At 38.6% G+C, this 22392-nt stretch overlaps 1 protein-coding gene across 2 annotated transcripts in view; it reads right to left on the reverse strand.

The window, feature by feature from the left end:
* LOC125453193 (stAR-related lipid transfer protein 13-like) overlaps positions 1-22392 on the reverse strand; it is a 464022-nt gene that overhangs the window by 161878 nt on the left and 279752 nt on the right. Inside the window, exon 1 of one of the 2 annotated variants that reach the window (XM_048532433.2) lies at positions 2681-3264. The exons of the other annotated variant lie outside the window; for it this stretch is intronic. Within the exon in view, the coding sequence (XP_048388390.1) occupies positions 2681-2801 (121 nt within the window). The 5' untranslated portion in view covers positions 2802-3264. Of the gene's footprint in view, positions 1-2680; positions 3265-22392 lie in introns of those variants that run through there. 2 annotated transcript variants of the gene reach the window in all.

A 22392-nucleotide genomic window follows, 5' to 3' on the forward strand; every position in this document is an offset into this window, starting at 1 on the left:
ATAATTAAATTTTTGCATACTTAGATTTAGTGGAATTATACATATATGTAGTGTACTAATAACTTGAGAGTAGACGTTTTAAACATGAAGGGATCTTTATATACTGGGTGGATCATTTTTTCTTTTAATGGGGGAGTGTAATGATACATGCCTTGAAGAAAGATTTTTTCTGTCATATTTCTTTTGAAAGCAAACATTGTAAATTTGGAGATGAGATGTCTGCTCTGTGCCCATCAATATAGTTAGCTTAGTTTTGTTTTTAAAGCAGTCAAAGGAAGCATAAATGAGTAGGGTCAGGCTCCAACAAAACTAGGATTTTTGTTTAATTTTCAGTAATTGTTGAAGTCTTAAAGCTGAATGTGGAGGCTGTTATTCCTCTCTCTACTCTAGGTAAATGCTTGGGTTCTCTTCCTGCTGCTAGGATTAATTTGAGACAATTTATTTTACTTAATTTGCCTTTGTCTGGGGTGTGTTTATGGGATGTTAATAAGTAGGAACTGTTGCTGTTTCACAACTAAATAATCTATTATTCTGTAAGTTTTCTGATAGAGTTTAGTTATTCCAATTCTTCTTTCTTTTGTTTGTATTTTAATTAAAGTGTAAGAATAAAGTGTGCTCTGCTCCAAGCCTGGCAGCTTGAGCGATCAAATTGCATCTGGAACACAATGCCTTACACTTGCTGTTAAAAATAAGAAAAAGTTGAGTCTAGGCTATCATCTTATTTTGAGGGTCCACAATACAAGACTTCATCAGAACCTATCTTCCGCAGTTCTAGCTACATGATCTGATAGAACTATTAAACAATTGTATAAGATCTCTCTAGTCGTCCAATTCTTGCTTATTAGGCACCCCTGATTTTCTTGACCTCAATCACTGGTGGCCAACCCTAAGCTTTTCAATTCCCTCTCAATAACACTTGGTTTCTCAAAATCTTAATCTTCCTTAAAGATGAGCCTTAAAATCTAACACTTACATGTATCTATTGGTCACCTGTTCTAATACCTCTTTATGAGGATCATTTTAAATATTTTTTAGATATCACTCATGATATTTTATAACATTAAAGGTGCTATATAAATTCAAATTGTAGTTCTGTCCTATGAAATGTGAGTATTGCTGAAAAATATATACTTTTTTGAAGATTTTTGTCTTGAACTCTTCAGAACAATTTGCTAGAACACCAATTCAAGGTGAAAACCTGTTTGAGAGGAGATTGCGGATTGATTAGGGCATCAAAAATGCAAATTGTTGCTACTTCAATTTGAGGGAAAACAGAGTTTGTGGATGAATACATCTCGATTGATTCGGTTTGGGAATACTAATGCATTTGAAGTATCCTTGCTGCTCCTGCCCTGGCTAACTTATGTTAACTTAGGGATCAAAGCTTCTTGGTTTTTCTGGCTCAGCCATTATTGCCACATCCTTTCTTGAAGTGGGAATATACATCAGCAAGGACAAAAGTGATATAATGTTTTCTCTGACATTAACAAGATTTTAAAAGTACATAATTAATTAAGCAATATTAAAATAAAATATATCAATAAATGTCAAGTGATTGCTTTTAAAAAGGCTCTAATTAACTGGCTGAATACATGTCTGGGAAACACAGTGGTTGCAGAGAATTCGCATGGTCTGTGAGTTTTTTTTGTAAATAAAGAACTTCCCCTTAAACTAAGTAAACAATTGCTAGTCCAAAGTCACTTTTAGATTATCCAATGTAATTTGACCCAGTGAAGTGTTTACAGTAAAATGACTAGACACTGATGACAAACAGCCCAATGCAGATCTAAAATTCTTCACAACACAGTTTACACTGGCTCAGATAACAGCTGGCTATTAACTGCTATGGATTTGCAGAGGATGTCATCCTAGTTTCTGCTCTGCATAAACGAGTAGTTGGATGATATTGAAATAAGCATCTGGTCTCAGCGTGCAGTTTGCTTAAGCAGCTCCACTGAGAGATACCGGCTGAGTCACCGTCTCATAGTCTAGCTGCTTGTTAATTGGTCTTTAATTTTGTGCTAAATTCTGTAACAGTTATCTTGGGGAACTAAAGCACAATCACAAGGAATGGGGCGGGGCAATACCCTGAACCCGGAGAAGTTGTGTTTACAGATCACCTTTGAGAATGTGCTGTCTTAACATTGCTGCTTAAAGCACATGGCATTGTGAGTATTGGTTCGCAGCTGGGAACCAGCTTAGAAGGGAACCGCGTTTGAAACAGCGTTTCATGACAAACCCCAAATCTACAGTTAGGGCAAAAAAAAGGTCAATCATGACAGCAGAGCCAAGGTATCAGCAAACTCTCCCTGATCGCCCATGCACTATTGTCATCCCAAGTATCCTTTGACAAACTTGTTGCGTAAAGTAATCGGTTTCATTCTCGTTTCCAGGAACGTAACAGGCTTGGGAGTAGGCGAGAGCATGTACGGGGAATGTTGCAACAACTCATCTTCTCCAGGTCTGGGGCTATTCAAACTTCCGAACATTATAGTTTTATCTTTAAGCTACCCATATCGCAATCTCAGAATCTGACTCGAGGCTGAACGAATTTATTTACCAACCTGGAAGATGCGGCAAGTCATGTAAATCATATCCCACCGCCCCCTCCCTTACCTCCACCTCAATGTTCAACATTCAAGTTGACAAGAGACTGCATTCCGGATTGAGGCGAACTGACCTGCCAGCCGGCGCTCCCTGACATTTTTCCACAATAAATCCCAAGCTTTGGCGGTGGAGTCTTTCAGATGCTCGCTGAAAGACCTCCTCAGTTGGTGCCTCGCTGATTTCCGATGGGCCATCCCTTTATCCTGGGGAATTTAACGCGCTTGCTCCCAAAGCAGCAGCTGCTCCATAGAATTTCCTCCTGGTACCACCCCCTCCAAAACTTCCCAGTCTCTCACTTCCCCGGATTACTGGCTCTAGAGACGGCGCTGCAGCCTGGGATGAAGGCTGGCTCCCAGCTGCACCGACAGAGAGTTGCTGATGGCCCGGAGCATGGCGAGCTTTTTGCTGGCCGGGAGGTTAGCTGGTGCTGGCTGCCTGTCGGCAAACAGGGGGGAAGCTGCCTGATATCCCCTTTGCAGGACCCCGGTGCTCTCTCCTCCCAGTCAGGACGGGACCAGATGTGCTGCGACTTCACTTTGGCGCTGACGTGATGACAGGAGCTGCTGGGAGGGGGCTCTGCTCCTCTGCAGTAACAAGCCCGCCCCGTCCCAGCAACAGATGGACTCGCTCAGTGACTCTCCGCATCTGTAGCAGAGAGCTACCCCATCAGTTCGATAACAGGACGCATACTCCCCCCGGCTAAATAACGCGTACGTCATTTCATATCGCGACCTAATCTGACACTGATGGAGGAAAATATACTTTCATAATGCAGCTGAAATCAAATTGCAATTTGTATGGAAACTAAACGTTTTCACGTGTTTAGAATAGCACCACATTCTTTCAGCTTGAACGGATATTGGTTTCCCCCCTTTGTTCAGTTTGGTTGCATCATGAGGATGTTTTTCATCATTTCAGTGAACAAGAGCTCTTATCTCACGAAGATCATTCATTTCGTCGCTTTTTCTCGTTTGGACGGCCACCCTCCAAAGATTTTTTTCAGTTTTGTTCCAACCTTTGATATTATAAATAAAATCATCAATATCATATCACTCCATTTTTCAAAACATAAAACGAAAAAAACCCCAAAGTTTGCTGATGTAAAGGAACGGGAACCTCGCTGATGTTACAAGGCAGTGAGGTTCCAACGGAGTTTTTGAAGCTAAATGTTTCAGACTTTGCCAAGAATTGAGTAAACATTCCTCCAATGTAACATACATAGAGCCTCCTTAATACAAGATTACATACTCAAAAGTTGCATGTATGAACTTTAAATGCAATTCTGATTGTAATAAAAACAAGAAATACTGGCGATCACAGCGGTGTCAGGCAGCAACCATGGAGAGAGAATAAGCCAGTGTCTCAATGACTCTTTATCAGAACTGACCTGAAGTGTGGACAGGGCAGCATTTATGCAATTGTGGAGGTGGGGGTTGGAGTGCTGGGGGAGAAAGGATGTTGTGAGTTCAGGTTAAGTGATGGGAATGTGAGAATGGCAAAATAATGGTGTGTCTAACTGCCAGATTTGAAAGGACAGACAGCTCCACTGGCGTTGGGGGGAGGGCAGAGAGGGCATGATAACGGAGAATGTAACAGGTAAAACTAAAAGAAAGGGAAGTGATGGGAGTTGGTTCATAATTTGAAGGAGCTTCTTGCTCACATGCCCACATGTCTGTCCTCAGCATGCTGCAGTGCTCCAGTGAATCACAGCGCAAACTGGAGGAACAGCGTCTCGTCTTCAGACTAGACTCTATAGCCTTCTGGACTTAATGTTGAGCTCAACACCTTTAAATTGTGAACCAATTCCCATTCCTTCCCTTCTACCATTCTCACATTCCAATCACATAAGCTGAACTCTCAATATTCATTCTCTGCCACCATGCCAAGCACTCCTGCACTATTGCACAAATTCTACCCCCTCCACACTTCAGTCAGCTCTGCTGAAGTCATGTAGATTTGAAACATTAGCGCTCCTTGGATGCTGCCTGAGTTGCTGTCGTCTCCAGCATTTTGTCATCTTCAGTACAGATTCCAGCATCTGCAGTAATTTGCTCCAATAATTGCAACAAATTTTTGCTTAACTTTCAATGTGCATACCTAAATAAAAATTATGTAAACAGTAAGATAGTTATCAGGTTTCAATAGTTATTCAAGTTGTACAGTTTACATAGTGTGATTTGATTTTTGTGTTTGGAATGAGATTTGTTTCTGTTCTGAAATTTTGGGGCATGGTTATCTTGGTGGTTTGCAGCTGGAGACAAAAATTAAAATGGAATCTCTGTAAATCCTGCTCATTGAAATCTTGCATATATAAAAAATATAAAGCTGTTTGGTTGTGATTGAATCATTTCCAGTGTTATCTGTTACATTGTGGGCTACCATTTATTTTCTCTATACTTAGCAATAGAGCGCGACTGGTACAAATTTCATTTAGTCATGCATGTGCACATGTTTATCTTTCTCACCACTACTATAGTTTGCTTGATACAGCACAGTGTGTGTTGGTTAAACTCAAATGGACAACAGGGTGACTTGGAAGCACCCATAAAGCTTCACAAAAAAATGAATAACCAGAATTAAGGATACATGGCATACTTGTGATAAATGAGTGGGGAACTCAAAACTGATGTGACAGGAACTGAGGGCGTTAACATATGCATACATAAAATATAATCTCTAAAATACAAACATCAATAATGTGCCAGAAATCACCAATTTCTGTCAGACATACCACAAGAATCATTTGGAGACAAAGTCATACTGCCTGGTCTCAAAACTAACTAAAGATGAGAATAACTGAGACACTTCCAATTCATAACAGCATAAGAAAGTGAGAACTGGCAGGAAGAAATAAGCAATTCAGCCACTTGAACCTGCTTTATCATTTAACACAAGCATGAATCATCTCATCTCAGCTTCAATTTCACTTTCCTGCCTATTCACCAATAACCCCTTAACCTATTACTAATAAAAAAACTACTCCAGATACGGTCTCACCAATGCCCTGTACAATTGCAACAAGACTTCTCTACTTTTATAATCTATTCATTTAGCAATAATTGCCAAAATTCCATTTTTCACCAATTACCTGCATACCAACTTTCTGTGATTCATGCTTGAGGACATCCAGATCCCTCTGCACAAAAGCATTTTGAATATTCTTTCCATTTAGATAATAAGTTGCCGTTTTATTCTTTCAGCCAAAGTGGATGAACTCACACTTCCGTGTTAAACTTCATCTGCCAAATTTTGGCCTATTCACCTAATCCAGCATATCTGTTTGTACATTCCTTATATCTTCATTGTAACTTACCCTCCAGTTATTTTGGTGTCATCTGTAAATTTGGCTATAGCTACATTCTGTCCCTGTATCCAAGTCATTTATATATAGACTGTAAATAAATTGAACCCTGTGACCTCTACTAATTATAACTTGCTGACCAGAAAAGAGATCCATTTATCCTAACTTTCTGCCTTCTGTAGGTTAGCTAATTCTCTAACCAAGCTTATATATTATCCCTGACCACATATGATCTAGCTTTTGTGCAGCACCTTCTCAAATGCCTTCGAGAAGTCCAGATAAAATACATCTACTGGAATCCCATTTTCCACTTTGCTTGTTCCACCTACAACATGCACGAGCAAAATAGGCAAACATGATTTACCTTTTATAAAACCAAAGAGCCTGATTAATGCAATTGCCCCCTGAGGTGTCTCACACTGTTCACAAAAGAGCTCTGTGCTCAGACGCAAAAGAACCACAACGCAATTAGTCCCACTCCCCCATTCTTTCCTCATAACCATATACTTTCCTTTCTCCGCTGCATAATTCTTATTTGGTGGCTACAATTAGGATAGTCATTTGCTCACCTTTTTACTGGATAGCCTAATGTTCCCTGTCTGGTACTGATGACTTTAAGTCTTAGTATTTTAAATTTGGATTCACTCAGTGCAAATGGTCACTATAGGATCATCCTTCTGATTTACATTTACCACTCAGAGCAATAGTGAAATACCATCAGAAGGTTGGGATTGCACATTTCCTTGTTGTTTTGAAGCTGACTATTACCATTTAATTGCGGGCTACATGCTAACTGGTGACTGGAAGGCCAGTGCTGAAGTCAGCCCCACTCTGGATGTGATGGCAACCATTTTAATTTTCATTGTGCATTTATGATTTAAATGAGGATGGAAGACACCATTGGCAGTGCTTCACTGAGTGAGTCACAGGCTCAGCGTCTCAATCTCAGTAATACAACAAACTTGTCCCCCAAACCCCTGCCCAAATGTTCCTTTCATCTTTTCGCGTTCCTTTCTTCCCTGTCAATATTAATGCCTGAGCCCCAGGCCTACAGCTCAGTTATGCCAACCATTGCGATGCACTGTCCTCAGGTTGATGTCAGGGTGGTGGTGAGCAATTATGATTCCACTCCACACAGTAATCTGTACCTTACAATGCTCTATTAGGTCATATCTTTATATGTTGAGTCTCTCTGCTTCATAATTACTGTTTCCTCTTTATCCCAGCGTGCTACCTCCAACCATCATACTTTACATATCCAGCTACCCTAACATAACAGTATCTCCTGACAAACACCAGTTGGCTTTCTGTGAACAAGACCCCCAAGACAATCCACTCCTCTGGCCAATTTGGAATGACAGCTCCAACTGATGACTGACCCGACATCTGATTGAGGATTTGAGTATAGCAGAAGATACTTTGCTGTCCAGATCCTTGTTGAGACCACAACTAGAGTACTGTGTGGAATGTTTTTTCACTTTATTGGTGGAAAGATATTGTGGCTATGGGGTGAGTGCAACGTCAGTTTACTGATAGTGCTGTACTGCTGCATGGAGCGCTAAGTGTAAATCACATGGCATGGCTGGGCTGACGTATTAAGAGAGACAGGATTGGTTAGGACAGTATTCACTCAAGTTTTGAAGAATGATGCGGGATTTCATAGAAACCAAAAAAAAGTACAGGTTTGTTCTGATGATACTATGGTTTTAGGATGTGTATTTTGTCCTGGTGGTTTGTATGAAGAGAGGATGAGACAGAGGTACTGAGTGGTCTGTTCCAAGCCCATAAAACAAACAGCTTGTGAAGCTTTGGGTTTTGTTTAAGGTTGGCACAACAAAAGCAACATGAAGGGATGGTGTCAAGCTCCCACAGGACCAGGATTTTAGTTGAACTTTCACTAGCTGTTGGCGTTTGGAAGCTGCTATACATCTCTACCTGCTACAGCAAAACATTTGAATTCTTTCTCTTTCTCTTTCTCTCGTTCTCTCATTCTCTCTCTCTTTTTCTCGATGTTCTTTCCTCCTGGACTAGAGAATTACCTGTGTCACAATCTATTTTACTGAATTTACCTTTGGTAAGGGTGTAGTTAGGGGATGTTACTACATTGGAACAGTTGATGTTTATTACTTAAATAATCTACTATTCTGTTAAGTTTTCCAATAGAGTTAGGTTAATTTAGTTCTTCCTTCTTTTAACTATAATGTGCGAATAATGTGTGGTCAGTGGACCAATCAAATCGCATCAAGAACTCAAAGCCTTACACTTGCCTTTAAAAACAAGCAAAGTTGGAGTCTAGGCTATGTTCTTAATATGTTTTGAGGGGGGTTGGTCTGGTCCATAAGAATATACAGGAAGGATGTTCCCAATAATTTGGGCGTCTAGAGCCGGGAGTCAATGTTTAAGGATATGGAGTAGGCCATTTAGGACTGAGATGAAGAATTTTCTCACCCAGAGAGTGATAAGCCTGTGGAAATTTTGCCTTTGAAAATGGTTGAGGCCAAAACATTGAATGTTCTTCAGAAGGAGATGTAGTTTTTCGCACTAGTGATCAAAGAACATGGGGAGAAAACTGGAAGAGCATACGGAGTTGGATGATCAGCCTGATTATATTGAATATCACGCAGGCTTGAAGGGCTGAATTGTCTACTCTTGCTCCTATTTTCTACGTGTCTATGATCTCTATGTGGACAGCCTGACTGCATTAGTACTAATTCCTGGACTGGTTATACTGAGCCTGTAGGACTGATTGTGGCCCACCCCGATGACTGTAGTGATACTCTGCTCCTATGTCTTATGGAATCCTTAACTTGAATGCTCAAGTGATTTACTGATCATGTCCAAGCTCCTGGACTGAGATTGGATGAGGCTCTTGATTAACTATGTTAGGATTCCTGACTGACAACATTCCTCTTTGACTTGAATAAGTACTTCATCCATTGGATTTTGAGATAAAGCCATTTTGTTGAAGCACTTTTGACACATTAGCTGCTGCCACATGGTGTCGGCGTGACATTGAAGTAACATGGTGCCATACAGCAACATGTCCATTTCCATAACATTTCCTTGTGGGCAGACATGACAGTCTTCCTGTCTTTGTGTCTGCTTTAAAAGATAGACTGGAAGCAGCATTATAATGTCAGGCATCAGTGAGCTCCAAAGTGAGGTATTGAAATAGTGAACTGTATTATTAGTGAGTCGGAGATGTACCTAGTAAACCTAACAATTTTTTGAGGAAGCAACAAGAAAAATAAATAATGGAGAAGTAGTCGTTGCAATGTGTTTGGAATTCCGTATGTTATCTCAAGTTAGGATGCTTAATAAGAGTCTATGGTGTTGAAGGTAGTATATTATTATGAATAGATTACTGCCTAAGTAATACAGGACTCAGAATTGGGATAAGGGATCATTTTCAGGATGCAACCTGTAACTCGTACAGTGCCACAGGAATTAGTTTTGGGACCACAACTATTTTCAATATATTTTAATCACTTGGATGAAGGGATCAAATGTCTAATGGCCTGAGTTCATACCTGGCACATTGGAAGATGGTTGTGGCAGTTGGAAATCAGTGATTTCAGCCCCAGATGCAAATCATGGTATTCCTAAAAGTTAAAGATGAGTGCTATGCCTACTTTTACTGCTGTGTTCAAAAATGTGTTGAAAAGACAGAAACATGAAAAGATGTTTGGGAATTTGATGGCATTCCTCTTGGTGCCTCATACTTCAGAGATTAAGATTACAAATTTCATCATCACTCAGTAGAGACAATACAGAGACTGTAGACACAAGACTTCTTGGCTTCTTTCTGACACCTAGTCAATAAATGTCATAAAATATCTAGCTGCCAGTGTAGCAGAATGGAAAATTGACCCTTTGAAAACAAACAAAATGCCTGTCATGGGATTATAACCTTGTTCAGATTGGTAATTAGAAATACTGGACATAGAATTTTTCAATAACCAATTGATGCAATTTCTCAACAAAACTTCAAGCAATGTCAGCATTACATTTATTCATCATGCAGTGACACATTTAGTTTAAATGTTGGAATGTCTCAATTACATCAATCCAAGTATTTATCCTTAATTAAAACTGAAAGAACTGCAGATGCTGTAAATCAGGAACAAAAACAAGCTGCTGGAAAAGCTCAGCAGGTCTGGCAGCACCTGTGAAGATAAAACAGAGTTAACATTTTGGGTCCGGTGACCCTTCCTCAGAACTCAGTGTTCTGCAGAAGAGTCACTGGACCCGAAATGTTAACTCTGTTTTTTCTTTCACAGATGCTGCCAGACCTGCTGAGCTTTTCCAGCAGCTTTGTTTTGGCCTCATGTATTTATCCTCCTTCAATTTACTATCTAGTAGAGACAGACTTCACCTTCAAACACAAGCATGCAATAGTCACCATGACCTGCTAAATATATTTTCCTTGTCTCAAATCTGGTTTTTTTTGAACATTAATCCTCCTGAATATCCTTCACAAGTTTCATTTCTAGGCATCTTCCATTGCTCCATTGAGACCCAACAAATTTTAATTATGTTAATAAGCATGATCCAGGAAGTTAACTTCAGCATCGTTTCATATATTTGGGAAAATGACTCCTCTTTTTACATATTTACCATTAAGTTATGCTCCTGAAGCTGGGAGAATGGGATATTCAAACTGTGCTTCCCACAACAACCATCCACCAAGATCTCTTAACGATTCAATAGCAGAAAGGGCAGTACAGTGGCGCAGTAGGTTGGCACGGTGGCTCAGTGTTAGCATTGCTGCCTCACGGTGCTAGGGACCCAGCTTTGATTCCAGCCTTGGAGGATTGTCTGTCTGGAACTTGTGTGTTCTCCTGAGTCTGTCTGAATTTCTGCTGCGTGCTCTGGTTTCTTCCCACAGTCCAAAGATTAAATGGATTTCCAACCCTAAATTTTGCTGTAATACCAGGGATGAGCAAGCTAAGTGAATTAAGTGTGGTAAGTGGATGGTTACGAGGGTAGAGCTGGGTCTGGATGGGATGGCCTTTGGAGGGTTGGTGCAGACTCCATGGAATGAATGGCCTCTTCCCACATTTTAGTTATTCTATGATTTTATGTCATACAACATTCTATGTCTAGCACAGAAAAAATCTTTGGTTCATTGCTTTTGTGCCAATCAAAAACAAACACCTAACCCATTCTATTTCTATTTCTATTTATTTAATATTGTCACTTGTACCTAGCTACGGCGAACAGTACCATAATGTTGTCACATTCTGGTGCCATCTTGGATTACAGAATAACTTATTGCATAAATTGTACACATGGTAAAATACTGAACAAATTAATATTAAATCGATACTACTAAAACTGAAACAGATTTAAACGTTCATCTTTCCCTCTCTGTAGCCTTCATCCTGTTTGCGCCTCCAGTTGCTGCCATCTGACGTGATTCTCCAGAGTTCTGGAATATGCTGCATTCCTGCCGCCACCAGAGCTGTCGCTTATGATAATCTTTGGTGTAGTTTATTCCCATTCTGCCACCTCGTCCCACTTTATTATTTCCAGTGTGAGATTTGCAACATTCAGTGGAGTTTATCAGCTGCTGAAGTGGAGTTGTCTGTAGATGTTTGATGCTGTGATGTTAGTCCCACTTTTCTGCAGTGTCAGCTCTGCAGAACCTCCCTCAGTCAGAAATGCAGACTGAGACAGCCCAAAGCCTAAACGCTGAGTGTGAAACAGGAACTTTGTAACACTCTTGCCAAGAAGTAAGTCACTTGTTAAACTCCACTCTGCACCAATCTGATGTATCTCATCCCTCAGGTCCTGAATCACTAATGAATCACATCTATTCCCGTTTTCCAGCACTTGGTCTGTAGCCTAGTATGCACATCTAAATATTTCCAAAAAGTTATGAAGGTTTCTGACTCTACCACCCTTAAAAGCACTGAGTTCCAGGTTCTCACCACCCTCTGGCTGAAAAAGTTTATCTCACATCTTGTCTAAACCTTCTGCTCCTTACCTTAAATCTATGCCCCTGGTCAATGATCTTTCCATCAAGGTGAAAGATTTCTTCCTGTCTATGCCCCTTGTAATTTTTTACATCTCAATCGTGTCCCCTCTCAATTTCCTCTGCTTTGAAGAAAACAATCCCAGCCTGTCCAATCCCTCTTCATAACTGAAAATCTCCAGCACACATGACATCCTGGTAAATCTCTCCGTGCTATCAAATTCCTCAGATAATGTGGATTCCAGAACTGCCCACAATACCCCAGTCGGGCCTAACAAATGTTTTATACAGTTCTAGCATAGCCTCTCTGCTCTTAAACTCTAAGCTTCGACTAATAAAGGCAAGTAAACCACCATGTGTCTTCTTACTCACTTTACCTACCAGTCCTGATACCTTAAGGGACTAGTGTAAGCACACCTAGTCCCTCTGATCCTTGATGCTTCCCAGGGTCCTACCATTCATTCTGTACTCCCTTGCCTTGTTTGTCCTGCTCAAGTGTATCACCTAACCTTAATCCATGCTGAATTCCATTTGTCACTGGTCAGCTCATTGACCAGCCTGTATATATCCTCATGTAGCCTAAGGCTGTCTCCTCACCATTTACTACCCATGAATATTTGTGTCAGGCGTGAACTTACTGAACAACGCTCCTACTCTCAAGTCTAAATCATGCATATTAAAACATAAACATCATTGACTCCTGTGGGACCCCACCGGATGTTGACTACCAGTTGGAAAATCACACCTTAACCATTACTTTCTGTTTCCTGCCTCTCAGCCAATTGCGGATCTAATCTAACAAATTTCCTTGGATCCCATAGGTTCTTACCTTTTCTATCAATGTCCCAAGGCTAACCTATTCAAAAGCTTGCAGAGATCCAAGTAGACAACATCAAAGACATCTATACCCCTGGTTATCAATCATGTTGGTCAGATATGACTTCCACTTAACAAAACTATACTGATTGTACTTGATTAACCCTTACGTCTCCAATTGCAGATTAATTCCATTGTTCATAATTGCTTGCAATAATTTCCCTACCACCGAGGTTAAACCTACTAGCCTATAGTTTTCTGGCCTTTTCCTTGTTCCCTTCCCTAAATATATCAACATGTATTTAATATATGATGCACACACTTGATAAAAGGCCCAACAGTGGCACCACACTATGCATAATTTTGTAAATTAACATAGTTTCTGAGAATCATCCACATTGATATCTGTCTAAGTAGTACCTCACTTAGACTGAGTGTAGTCTACAGGGGCAGAAAATTGTTTGGATTCCATCCCTGACCACCCGCCTCATCAGTCTATTCTGCCTAGTGTGGTCTGCAGCTCTAGCTTGCATGGTATTTTAATGTTGATTACCATGTCCCTGCCCAATCAAAGGAATGCCACATCGGCTGTCCTCGAGTCTGCCAGCACCTCTTCTGTGGCTAGAGAGGATTTGAACATTTTACCAAGCATCCTTGCCTCCCTTGCCTCAATCAACGACCTGGGATACATCTCATCTGGCCCTAAGATTTATCTTTTTTAATGTGCAATTCAAATGGAGTAGACTGAGCAATGCTTGCTTGCCTTTCGCTTTTAACAATGTTTATTGCTCCAAGTTTCAGTTTGACTCAGATTTGCCTTGGAGCATGAAAGTTTTAACTTCAAGGCTAACTCCTTGCACTTAGTGTGCTATTGAGCAAGGACTGCATTGTCACTTGCATTCTTCAGATGACATTTTAGATTTAGTTTCTGTTTTCCTGTTCCTAGTTATTTATGGAACCTTTCAGTGGGCAAAATGGCTGATACAGAACTACAGTAAGCACACAATATAACTCATTCCATGTGAAGTACTCTGTGACATTTCTGAGCCACGTGATAAATTGTTACTTAACAGGCTTTTCTGGCTTATTTTCTACCACTCCATGAGACAAGGCAACAATGTTCCATTCCATTACTCTTCTCTTAGGAGATTCATTTAAGCAATAACCTATTAGCATGAAGGTATGTTAGTTGATTAAAATTCTGGCCTGGAAACTTATTTCCACATTTGTTGATATAGTACAGACATTAATATATTACAGCTATTGGTAAAATATCTTCAGGCCATTTCAGAAAATTATATCATTGACAAAGAAATCAACATATGTTTAATGTATATGCACACACTTGATATAAGGCCCAACATTGGCACCACACTATGCACAATTTTGTTAATTAACATAGTTTCTGAGAATCATCCACACTGATATCTGCCCAAGTAGTACTTCACTTAAACTGAGTGTAGTCTACAGGGGCAGAAAATTGTTTGGATTCCATCCCTGACCACCCGTCTCATCAGTCTATTCTGCTTTGTGTGGTCTGCAGCTCTACCTTGCATGGTATTTTAATGTTGATTACCATGCCCCTGCCCAATCAAAGGACAGATTTTACATTTGATTTGTATTTGGGATGAATGAAGCAGAGACTAAACGCAGTTTAGACCATAGGAAGTGAAATATACCTACAAAATATTTTCAACGGCATTGTTGAATTTTTGCTGGTGAAAGAACTAAACTCTTGGGAGTTTAGATGCAGCACTATGGCAATCTTATTTAATATGATGACAAGGTTTAAAATATGGCATGATTTGAGCATTCAAGATTCAAAAAAATCTTTCAGAAGTATGTGGTAAAAATATTTCAGAAAATTTTAAATTGTAAGAGACATAAGCATTTAAATTATTAGCAAGAAAGCCCTCATTTTGTCAGATGTTGATGAACTATATGAAAACATAAGAAGGGTTCATTTCTAAAAGACTGCGATAAATGTTCTGACAAATCAGGATGCTGTGCGTGTAAGCTATCAATCTTGTGGAACAGACAACAAAGGTAAAACATGGCTGACCGAGTTCCCAAGTAGCCCATAAAAGTGTCACTCTTGCAACCATTTAATATGTAAAAATAAATAACTGTAAGCCATGTTATTCCAGGCTACTTATCTAACAAGAACTTTTCTATTCACTCATTCTCTAATGGAATTGCATTAATCCTTGGCATTTGGAATGGTGTGGAAAAGGGAGCTAAGAACCTAACGTTCTAAAACCTAAGATTTCTATGGTTTTTACAAAATATTTTAAAAGTTCTTGTTTGACACAGACACTTCACAATGTGCAGAATCATAATCTTCATTTTCAGTCAGTATTCTATGTCATAATTTTAGTCTTTGTTACAGGTTATACAACACACTCCAATTATATTAGACTCAAGAGTTGCTCTTGATAAATAATTATGATAGTGAGCTGTTTATGCTATTTATTAGGCAAAATTTCTTTCAGGAAAATAAAAAGGGATCCATTTCATACTGCACTGTAATCCCTCCACCAAATAGTATGGGTCTTTTTTCCTAATATATATCCTATTATTATATGACAGCACTCCTCATGTTTCTGTAAACAGCATAAAGATTACTTTTATAAAATATTGCAGTACCCTACGCAAGAACTCTGCTATTTGAAGCAGAATAGTAAAAAATGTTACTCCGCACCAACGAGTCTCACCTTCACCGTTTGCTATCTTGTGATTTTGATGAATTTACAAGAAAAATATGACAATGCTTACAAACATAATGTTATACGAAGAAATGAATGTACAAATTTAGGATGCTTTCCAAATGAGGCACACATTAAAGCAATAAATATAGGAACAGAATTAAGACATTCAGCCCATTGAGGCTGCTCTCCACTTCAATTTGATCACAGCTGATCAAACACTTCAATGCCTTTCATCCACACTATTGACAAAACCCTCTATGGCATTGATAATCAAACATTTATCAACTTCTCCTTTTAATGTATTCAAAGATTGAGCTTCTACAGCCATTTGGGGTGCAGAATTCCAAAGATTCACTGCATTCTGAATAAAAAAAACTCCTCAATCTCCTCTACTCAGTCCTAAATGGTATCCCCCTTATTATTATTAAATTGTGCTCCCTGGTTCTAGATTTTCCAATCAGGCAGGGCATCTTTCAAGCATCTACCCCATTTATCACTCACGCTTCAATTAATCAGCACTAATGTGTTTATGATTGCATAGAAGAATATCAGGAGTGCTGCAGCTCATTTGAAAGGTAGATTCACACAAAATCAATGAGTTTCATTGTCTTTGCATCATTTGAAGATGCATTCAAGCCAATGAATTCCAAGTTGCTTTACTCATTGCATTATTATTTTTGGAAATATAAATCAATCCTTGACATCCAAGTGGAAAATGGGCTGTTCTGTTTGGTGTATTTGCATTTAATTTGCCAATTTTATACCAGTCAATATCAAGTAATCCTTTAAAAGTAAGATTAATGATTTGAAATAAACATATGACCTGTGCAAGATTGAATTCCCCAGCACTTTTCCTGCTACTGGTGAGAATCTACTACTGGTGAGAACATGTTTCAAATATTCAGTTCAGCGACTGGCCCATTGTAGTGTAATTACAGATGGTGACTGTGATGACACATTTTCTGTGCAGTTGTCACTATTCTAGCATGTAAATATAAGCCTGTATTCATGTATATTCAATGTAATGCAATTCAAGGTAAGAAGACTGATGTAATTATGTAGATTAACAGTAGCCAGGCACTTTCCATATGAACATGACCAGGAACGTAAGCATTCAATGAAGCAAGTAAATATTAGTTGCTTAAATCCCATCTATTTGTAATTGAACTATTGCTACCTTCTAAATTTATACCATGCTGTTTACTATCCCTACTGTTATAATCCTTCATGGGACACTATAGCTTTAAGATCTTTGCAGGTGCCAAAATTTGAGACTGTGGTCTCTCACTCTTCAACAAGAAAATGATTTGTAACACAGCATAGTGATTTTGATATTGGACTAATAAAAGTTGAAATCAGTATTTGGTAAGTTGTGGGGCAGCACAAGGAGAAAAATTGTTGGTGAAACTTGGGAGTTAGCAATTTATTAAGGATGCCGACCAAGGCTTCTTCAGGTAACTACTGATGGGCAATAAATAAAGCAATAATGGCTATAATACTCAAATGCAGTGAACAAATAAAATGAGGAAGGTATATCTTCTCGGCTTTATGGAGAAAATAACGTTATTCACATATTTTTAAATAATCCTGGAATAAAGAGTGAAAATTCTTTTAAATATCAAAGCCCTGACTGCAGCGGCCATCTTATAATGTGAGAGACGATGTTGGATAGGTTAATTTAGGCTGCTGATACCATGTGGTGAAGGGTGCCCACAGGATGTCTTAGGCAGAATATAGTCTCAGTTGTGATATACAGAGAAGAGGTTACATCATCAAAAATACACCGTTGTGTTTGTGAGACGTCAAGTCAAACTTATGAGTAAGAATAGGAGCTGCCGTTGCTGGAGTCTGAGATAACAAGGTGTGGTGCTAGATGAGCACAGCAGGCCGGGCAATATCAGAGGAGCAGGAGAACTGAAGAAAGGTCCAGACCCGAAATGTCAGCTTTCCTGCTTCTCTGATGCTGCCTGGCCTGTTGTGTTCATCTAGCTCCACACCTTGTGAACTTACGAGTAAGTTCACTTACAGTTACTGGTTCCATTAGTTACAGTTACAGAGTTGCAGTAACATGCACAAATCAGAAGCACTATTGATTCAGTCATAAACACATAACTTTGGTTTGCTGCTTCTAGGAACAGTCCTTCATATGCTGATAGATAGAGCTGTTCTAGTGATATCAGCTAACTCATGTACTAGCTTCTTTATACAACAAAAATGGATTCTGTTTTGACTTTTAACAGAAAAAGCAAGTTTCTTCAGAGTTTCCTCTGGAAAATGATATATACCTGTAAAGTAAGCTTTGTCAAGCCTCTGCCCATTTTCCAGCAGCTGAACAGGGGAAGTCCCAAGGAAATGCACTCTTTAACTGCAAACTTGGATTGTGTGAACCAAGAAATTTTTGTTGAACTGGGAAAATTCACAATAGTGGTCAGCAGCTGTTTTTGAATGATAGCAATTTTAAAATTCATTTATGGCATGTGGGCATTGCTGGCTAGTCCAGCATTTATTGCCAAGCTTAATTGCCCAGAAGGCAACTAAGAGTCAACCACGTTGCTGTAGGTTTGGAGTTGCATGTAGGCCAGACCAGATCAGCATGACAGTTTCTTTCCCTAAAAGGCATTAGACACATATCTTAAATTTGTGACTTGTGATTTCCATAGGATTAATCTGGCCACGTATTGCACAACTACCTTGTGCTTTGTGAAGGAGGTGAAACCCTATAAAGGTTGGCTGCTAAAACAATTCAAAGAACATCAAAGGAAAGGATATCAGTCATCAATCACTTAAACCCAACATAAATTTCTATACTCAAACTTCTCTGATCTATATTTCTGAATCCTTTCCTCTTCCAACCCCCCTGTCCTTTAATGCACTCCTTAAATACAGGTACATTTGGCCTCCTTTAACATACAGCTAAATATTATTTTGCTTTATTAGAGACCTTCCAAAAATACAGATAGGGCAGGTTGGGAAAATGGAGACAAACTTTTGAGTCTATCCTCTCCTTCCGTTAGATCTGAGAGAACTGTTAGGCAACTTCATTCCATAAGCATCTTGTTCCTAAATTTTATTTTAAATATTAACTTGGCTCATGTAATTTGTTCCATTTTCCTTTCATTATTCATAAATATGCAATTATTCCTAATTTCTATTCCGATTTTCTGACAAGGGTGAACATTATTCCTCTATTTATAATGGTATCAGTGTGGTCTAACTTGATATTATACAGTAGTCTCAATATTCCAGTAATTTTCTAATAATTCTTCCACTTTTTGCATACTAGACATGTGCCTCATTAATTTCCATAAGCAGCCAAGTAACATTTTGCTTTAAATCATCTAATGACTGTTAAATGAATTAATAGTCAAAATTAACATGAGCACCTTGGTGAAAACAGTAAATATAGCCACTGAAGAATTTCTAGGAAGCTGATTAATTTCAGCTTTGAATATGGTTTAAGATTTCAATGCTCCTCCTGGTGATCGATGCAAAACCCACAGGCTGATCTGGCCATGGCTAGGCCCAAGTGCCTCTATCAGTGGCTGTGCATGTCATTTATGGAGAAAAGACTTTAGACTTTAAGATCTGGAAGTTTTCTTACCTTTTGGCTCTTTTTAACATTTTTCTATAGTTTACTTTTATTATAGTTTTGTGACCAAGATGGCGCAGGAGAACGGTGACTTTGCCCACCTTTCATTGTACTCAGGTATTCCTAGACTTGAGTACACATGATAATAAAATCTAATTCTAATTCTAGGACCCAAGCCTTTTAAATTCAGGAAAGGTAATCATTCAAAAGTTAGTCATGCCACTATGCATTGTTATTTAAACTAAAATCTGCCCCTCCATCCCTTTTCTATCAATAGCTTGGAACAGGATTATTAGATTACCATAGAATTCAGACAATCCTTCACTTCCTCCTGGGAACCATACTATATTTATCATTTCCCATTCATAGACCACAAAACTGCTCCCTAAAGAAGCTACAAAATCAGTTATGTTTTTGAAGTTACCAAGTTTATCATGAAGAAAATTCAGAACTTTTTAGATTTGGGCTAGCATTAGAATTCATTCTGTGACTAAACTGTTGGAAGATCATTGCAGGAACCTTTTTAACAAATCTTTAAATATTTGCTTCTGTCTTTTAAGGCTATTTTGAGAATGCCTCTGAAGTGTGTGTAGTGAGAGCAGTTACTGGAAGTAACAGGAAATACAGTACTACTGGGAACACCAGCTGCGTTTACCCTTTTTGTCAATCATGTTTGTCATTGGGACAGTTTCCACGTGTCTGTTTATATACAAATAATCGCAGCAGAAAATAAATATCTCACCTAAAATGACAGTTTATTTTCTGAAAATCAATTAATTCATAAATTAGGGTTACATTAGTTTATATTTAGTTTGCTGCTCTGTAAGGGTAAAAGCCTAGCTCAACAGTAAAAACTAATGACCTCTTTTATAATGATATAAGGAACTGCTAATCTTGCCATTTAGCTGAGAATCCTTAAGAAGTTAGATGACTATTTTTAGATTACAATCTAATCCTAACAACCCTGAAGGAATCTCTAACCGCACTGAATAGCAAAACACATCTCAGTTAATCCGAAACTAATAGTAAACCTTTCTCTTGATGCAATAATGGAAAATAGTTTTGTGTCAGCTCTTGATACAAATGTAGATAAACGTCTTCTGAAAGTCAGTAACGACAGAGGCAGCTGTGCAAGAATGTTCTTCGAAAGGATGTTTTAAACATTGAATGAAGCAAATTAATAGCTAATACTGAGAAAACAATGAACCTATTGGGCTGCATCTAGCCCGAACGGTGAAGGAGCAAATCTATATGGATTTGGGGTAAAACACAGTGGGTGAGAAACTCACTTAAGCAGTATGTGGGCGATATTGATTTCCCACCAAACATTGCTGTGGATTGCAATCTTTGGGAAAACAGTGGCTTCGTGATAACATCACTAGACTAGCAATTCAAGCCAATGTTCATGGATAAGAGCAAAATAATGCGGACGCTGGAAATCTGAAACAAACACAAAAAATGCTAGGGAAAGTCAGTAGGCCTGGCAGCATCAGTGGAAGGAAGCAGAGCTTTGAATTCCTTCATTGCATGTATAAAAATTTGAATTCACTAAAATCTGGATTTAAAAGCTAGCTTCAAACTGTAAAAACCAATTTGGTTCACTAATACTGTTTATGGACAGAAATCTGCCAACCTGACTTGGTCTGGCCTAGATGTTACTGCAGATCCACAGCAATATGGTTGACCTTTTGGGCAATTAGGGATAGGGAATAACTGCTGACCTAGCCAGCAAGGCTCACATCCAATGAATGAATAATTTTTTTAAAAAAACCTTGGTGATGTTTGAATTAAGAAACTTGTGACCTGCAGTGTTGTCCAGTCACAGGGAATTAACCTGGTTTATACAGCACCACTTTGAAGTAGTGCTATGGGAACACATTTCTTCCCCCTTCATCTGCAACTAGGCCATTTTGTAGTACACTATGCATGCTAGGTGTTGATAGCAGTTACAAAATCTAAAACAATATTCTACCCTACATCACTAGCATTCCTTTTGAGCACTTAAACACAAAACGATAAACAAATGTAAATTCCTAAATCAACATAAAGCAATTTACCTACAGGATTTGACGAAGTGATAAAGATCACATTATAATCACATTGCACTAGGACATACTTGAGTAGAATTTGGCCACCATCTGATTCATGTTATCTTTGACAGAATGTAACATTTCAATTCATGTTTGTGTTTGGTTAACATTACTACATTGAGTCAGACAATGTTATCCCAGGTCTACTGAAACTAATATCCATCCAAGCCTAATTTGGGTAATTTCAAAGACAACTTTGAAAATAGAAGTGCCAGCATTAATGTAATAGAAGAAAATAATCCATTCCTTTAGAATTTCACTGATATTGCAACCAAATTAGTAATTAATCACGTTTAGCATTAAATAAAGAAATTAAAGTCTGACAAAGACTTCAGGACGTAAACAGAGTTAAAATTCCTGCAATGCATTTTGCAGTCACTGTTCTGTAATCAACAAAGGGACCCTGGCAGATTTTCCTCTCCCTAGCCAAGGACATCATAGTCAGATCGTATCACCCACTATTGTGCACTGGCTGGAATCAGCTAATTTAGCTTAGATTGAGATTGAATTCAGGACTCACTGACAGTACTAACTGGATAATCAAACACATATATATCATTTTTCAGTTTTGGCAGATTCAACTTACATACGTTGACAAATCATTCTTCCTAAACAAGGCTATAATGAACACCTTTCATTTAGTCATCTAGGCTTTCACTTGTAAGTTTCAGTTGTTGTACAAAGAACCAATTTGCATAATGCACACACTTTAGTTTGCTTTAAGTTTCATGTAACATTAGAGTTTCCATCTGTGGAGTGCAAGATAATTATCTGAATCTTCTCTCAAATAAATTGACCTTTTGTAGCCTCAGTTAGTTGTCAGCTTAAAAGCTTGGCACTTGACAATCAGGCCAACAAGCTTGCCTTTGTTATACTTGATGGACCAACAAAGCAATGACTTCATAATTAGCTTTACTATTAACTATGGGCTTCCAAGGAGTTTAGCTAGCACATACCTTTGACCTAAACTATTTTTCATTTTCACTTGAATTTTGTTGAATGCATGTAGAATAACAAAGAAGATGGAGCGGATCCCTTGGCCTTACATTCTCCATAGTTTCCAACCGGTTGCTTATTGAATTTGAGCTACTATTGCAAATTCGATAATATGATGCAACATTGTTACTGCTAATAGTCCACAATTTAAGAGAAGAAAGAGCCTAGAAAAGGCATATAATGATAAATGGACACTAACAATAGATATCGCTAGTAATTTAATAGTGTCGGCCTTGCAATTTCAAGCTTTGAACAGCTGAATGTTAATAAATTTACATATTCCAGCATAATCCTCAACAGCTAGTGAA

The sequence above is a fragment of the Stegostoma tigrinum genome, chromosome 6 (assembly GCF_030684315.1).
Source record: "Stegostoma tigrinum isolate sSteTig4 chromosome 6, sSteTig4.hap1, whole genome shotgun sequence".
NCBI classification, from domain to species: Eukaryota; Metazoa; Chordata; class Chondrichthyes; order Orectolobiformes; family Stegostomatidae; genus Stegostoma; species Stegostoma tigrinum.